The following is a 4,863-nucleotide window of genomic DNA, read 5'->3' as shown; positions in this document are numbered from 1 at the left end:
TAGGCAAACCGCGTGCGTGTGGTACAGTATAACTACAGAAGTGAGCGGGGTTAGTCAGCCACCTGGTAGGCAGGACTCGATCACACAAAAAAGCTCGTTTCAGGTGCATTGCACTACAATTGTACCATTGGACCTTGTCCTAAATCGCCCTTAACGTGATACCGAGCACCACTGGAACTTTAAATAATCGTCTTTTACCCATACGCCACGAGCAGATCATGCTGCCCTCGCCGGCCCCGGCCGCGGTCTCTGCAACAGGCGGTCACCTCGGGGTCAACAAACTGCTCCACATGGCCGAGGGGGCCAACACTTCGGTTCAGGATGTACACAGGATTACGCGATTCCAGGGATTACACGTGAATGTTATTGAATTTCTGGCTCCAAAACCGATTAATTTGGACAATAAGGTTAAATTGAGTGATAATGTTCTAAAATTTTGTCAAGCATTTCGCGGAATTCACGAGGATTACATAAGGATTACACTGTCGTCTGGACACAGGATTACGCGAGTGGTGGCCCCATATGGCGCGGACCGAGAAAAGTGTTTCGGCACTACGAGCAAACCATACAGTTATTGTGACCAAAACCGGCGTGCAGTCTGCGTTCTGATGTATAATCCGATGAGCACTGTAAAAAAATTGTGATGATAATGAGAATTTCATGGCTAATCATTTTACAACCAACTTCAACACGGATCCTCTCCCTCTACTCGCGGCGTGACAGGAGGCGGTGGTGGGCTTGATGAGATGTTTGTAAACGTATTTAGCCGTAACATACACGGAAAAAAAGAATTTGCTCCCACAACTAACGATTTTGTTAACATAGACATAACAAATAATTTTTAGTTGCAGGAACAAAGAAATTGCTATGGGAACCAAAATTCTGCTGCCACAACTAACGCGTCGCTATGGTCGGCTATGGTAACAAATGCAACTGTTCTGGTTACTAAACGAGGTTTTTTTCTTACAACAAACGCATTTGTTACCAGAGTCCCCTGAAGCTGACAACATTGCAATGTCAAAAAATTGTTCAAGATTTTTACATTAAAAAAAATTAAGGCCCGAATGTGGACGTTACACAACGCGACGCAACAATCACGACGCGTTAGTTGTGACAGCAGAATTTTGGTTCCCAGAGCAAATTCTTTGCTTCTGCAACTAAAATTGTTTGTTATGTCCATGTTAACTAAATCGTTAGTTGTGAGAGCAAATTCTTTTTTTCCGTGATTCTCGATTTTTATCACTGTTTTTTGCAGTGCGGTTTTATCCGATTTTATCGATATGATATGAGATGAGTAGAATCGATGAAATATGTATTATCAAACGCCTCATTATTGTGACTCAGGGGGCAGACTGAACACTGCTGAACACTTATCTTGTTAGGGGCTGTACCCAAACCACGTCACGCATTGTTGCCGTCTTTTAAGCCCTCCCCCCTCCCCCCCTTGTGATGCTCCGTGGTGTTTTCTGTTTTCACGACTCACCCCCCCCCCTTTTCACGTGGATTTTAGCATGTGTGTCATTCATTATAACAAAAAGTGCATTTTAATGTTGAAAGCTAAATTATGGCGGTGACTTTGCAATTGAGCACCGGCAGATTTCAGTGTTTTATCACGCATAAAAAACGGATTTTCGGTATTTTTACATATGCCTATTTAGGCAGGTAATCAATAGTCACGTGACTTAGCCCCCCCCCCCTCCTCCCACGTGGTTTCGGTACGGCCCCTTACAACAACCTAAGTATTTTTCTTCCTGCGTATTTGGCCGCGGTCGCGCGTAGAGTCAAGACCGATAACGTGGCCCTGCCCCGAGGGGCCCTGCCCTGACAATTATTATTTACAAAAGTGGAATTCATCCGGAAATTCATACCAGAATAACACCCGAATGAATGACACCTGAAACTCCTCCTAGCAAGCTTGTGTAAGAACCCCCTAGGGATGCAAAGTTCCATGAGGGTCATGCTGAGTTCAAACGCCGAATCGAAAGTCTCATTTCCTTTATCGCTCTCCCTGACCCAAACTGCGTGACTGCACCCCAACGGCTACGCCGAGGCTAACTGCTGATGCATCGGATTCCATCCAAAACAAAACGCTACATTATCGTCCGATTGCACCAATGTTTTCATTTTATATCAGGTCCGACCCGGACCGGACCTTGGTCATTGGCCTGCGATCAGCATGCTGCTATGAAAAGAGCTGCTGGGCTGGATGAGAAAGGCTGCTGCAAGACCGGCGTCCTTGTTTAAATCTACAATAAAACCTACTTGACCTTTTAACAAGTTGCAATTTTTGATATTCTATCGTATCATCCCCTCCGCCTCCCCCCTTTTAAACAGATTATACATTGACTAAACATAAAGAGTATATAAGTAACTTAAAGGTGTCAGCTAGCTTTCATGCTACCCTCGTTAAGGGAAGGAGCAGGGAAAGAGCACCACCAAGCGCTAGACCAGGAAACAATATTTGGGCCTTGCGGCTCCGCCGCCAAGTTTGGAAACAAGTCATATTATCTACCAGACCAGCATGGTGCGTGCTGCAGGACTAGAGCGTCGCACCCCCGAACACATTTTGACAGGATCAAGGGTTTTGTCGACCCAAAAGAGACATGGTGCCTTACGGGCAGAGGGAGTAGGCAAACCCTCCCCCACCTGTTATGTTGTACTACCGTGGCTGGCTGTGGTCAATTTTGTTCGGAGAGCAGTAGTAGGGAGAGAGAGAGAGGGGGCAGGGAGAGGGAGGGTTTGGGAGAGGGTCCTTACTCGGGGAAGAGGTCGCACACCAAACGGGCGTGGCAGTCGCATTGGGGCGGGGCCGGGGGGGGGGGGGCAGTCAGAGTACAAGATATACTGCGGGATAGAGAGTGAGGAGAGGGTCTCGAGTCACAGACACGCACACTAAGTACTCGCAGTGATGTCGTTGTTTGTGGTGGTGAGTGCTGGGTTAGAGTTTGGGGAGTACTTTTTACCCGGAGTTGTTATACCAGGTGGCTGATTAACCCCCCTCACTTCAGTAGTTGTACTGTACCGCACGCAGGAAGGCGGGCAGGCTCGCTAGCCTGTCGCCCCTGTGCACGGCGCCTTACCGGTGGAGCGAGTATAGGCAACCCGCCTACACTCGTGCGTGTGGTACAGTATAACTACAGAAGTGAGCGGGGTTAGTCAGCCACCTGGTAGACAGGACTCGATCACACAAAAAAGCTTGTTTCAGGTGCATTGCACCATTGCACTACAATTGTACGATTGGACCTTGTCCTAAATCGCCCTTAACGTGATACCGAGCACCACTGGAACTTTAAATAATCGTCTTTTACCCATACGGGAGGGTGGAAGGGAAGGCACACAAAACATGCTATGGGCGGTTGCTCTTTGATAAACATCAGTAAACATTAGTATATCCTTGCATATGCGTTTCTATAACTTTCCACGACCACCCCAATGTCTTTTATGTAATAAGAATGAGCGATCTTTGTCGTGCAGTCTATAGGGTATCTCATACCAGTAAGTGATCTCTTCCTCTTCAATACGCGCACGCATCGCAGTTTCGGAGGGCAGAAGGGGGTTGAATTAGTACCTCTCGGGGGGTCCGAAAAATTTGGTTATCTTCCGCATACGTTCATTAATTTCGGAGATGTGGGAAGTGGTAAATACGCTTCCAGTATTCGGAGATGTGGTAAGTGTTAAATACGCTTCTAGTAAAGTCTACGTTTAGAGGCTAAAACCAAAGTTTTAGTGAAGGCTGAAACCAAAACTCTCACTGCACTGAAAACAGACTTCTTGTTAGGTTTAGCAATCGTCGAGAATGTACGACCTTATTTCTCAGATTTGTTCGATAGCATTCGGCAAATTACGAGAGATCGGCTCCTGTAAGACTCAGGGTAGGCTACCCCGCAGAACATGCATGCAACAAAGGCAAGATGTTGCCTACCTACAAGGCGCTAGGTGACCTTGACGTCTCCCTTGCTTTTGAAATGTTTCATGTTGAGACCAAAGGTATAACTGCTGCTCCCCTTTCCGATTACTGTACTATGAGATATTGGTTGAAAATCAGCTTGACACTGTAAACCCAAGTGTGTACATTGTACACTCATCCTTGTTTGTACCGGGTGATTCAGAGAAGACGCAGGTGCGCGCGGGTTTGCCTATCCTCGACTCGGTGGGCGCACGGGTCCCCTCCTCACCTCTTCTCAGACCCGTGCGCCCGCCGAGTCGAGGATAGGCAAACCCGCCCGCACCTGCGTCTTCTCTGAATCACCCGGTACGGTGTACGCACTTGAAAGCACACACGATGTAGTGTGTGCCTGGCATAGCACACACTGGGAACTGTGTGGCTTGCCAGGCACACACTTCTTTGTGTGTGCTACGCCAGACACACACTTGCGTGTGTGTGCTTTCATGTACACACAAGGCAGAGTGTACTATGTACTGTAGACATTTCCTGTAGGTTTTTCAGTGATCGAATGGCACGACAGCAGATCGCTCGGGAGTTCGCCTGGTGGAAATAATATAGGGCACTCTCCGAAAAAGCAATTAGGGTCTGAGCTACTGATAAGCTTTCACTCTGCAGTTCAAATGTTGCCCCACACAAAAGCGGGCACAAAAAAAAAAATCGGGGCATCTCATCATACGATAAGAGGGTCAGCCTCGGTGGCTGGGCATTAAAACTGCCGCACCAGTGCGTTGGCGATCGGTGTGCTGATGGCAATTGAACGTTTCGCTTTGCGACGCTATGCGCAAATGCTGAACACGACAATGAACCCTTCACAGCCTGGGCTGGGGCAAGGGAGGCCACTGCCGCTAGATTGTGTTGTGGCGCAGCGTGGCGGGGGCGTGGCAGGACGTGGCGGGGCGTGGCGGGGCGTGGCGGGG

The 4,863-nt window shown here is 48.2% G+C and overlaps 1 protein-coding gene across 1 annotated transcript in view; it reads right to left on the bottom strand.

Moving 5' to 3' along the window:
* Window positions 1–139: 139 nt before the first annotated feature.
* The window catches only part of LOC113212704 (mucin-19-like), a 25,368-nt gene continuing 20,644 nt past the window's right edge, over window positions 140–4,863 (bottom strand). Inside the window, exon 3 of the mRNA XM_052264015.1 lies at window positions 140–249. Within this exon, the coding sequence (XP_052119975.1) occupies window positions 140–249 (110 nt within the window). The remainder of the gene's footprint in view (window positions 250–4,863) is intronic.

This window comes from Frankliniella occidentalis, unplaced genomic scaffold (genome assembly GCF_000697945.3).
Source record: "Frankliniella occidentalis isolate FOCC.00 unplaced genomic scaffold, Focc_3.1 Scaffold15, whole genome shotgun sequence".
NCBI lineage: Eukaryota > Metazoa > Arthropoda > Insecta > Thysanoptera > Thripidae > Frankliniella > Frankliniella occidentalis.
Note: the sequence above shows the minus strand (reverse complement) of the source record. Positions and strands in the feature narration are given on the sequence as shown.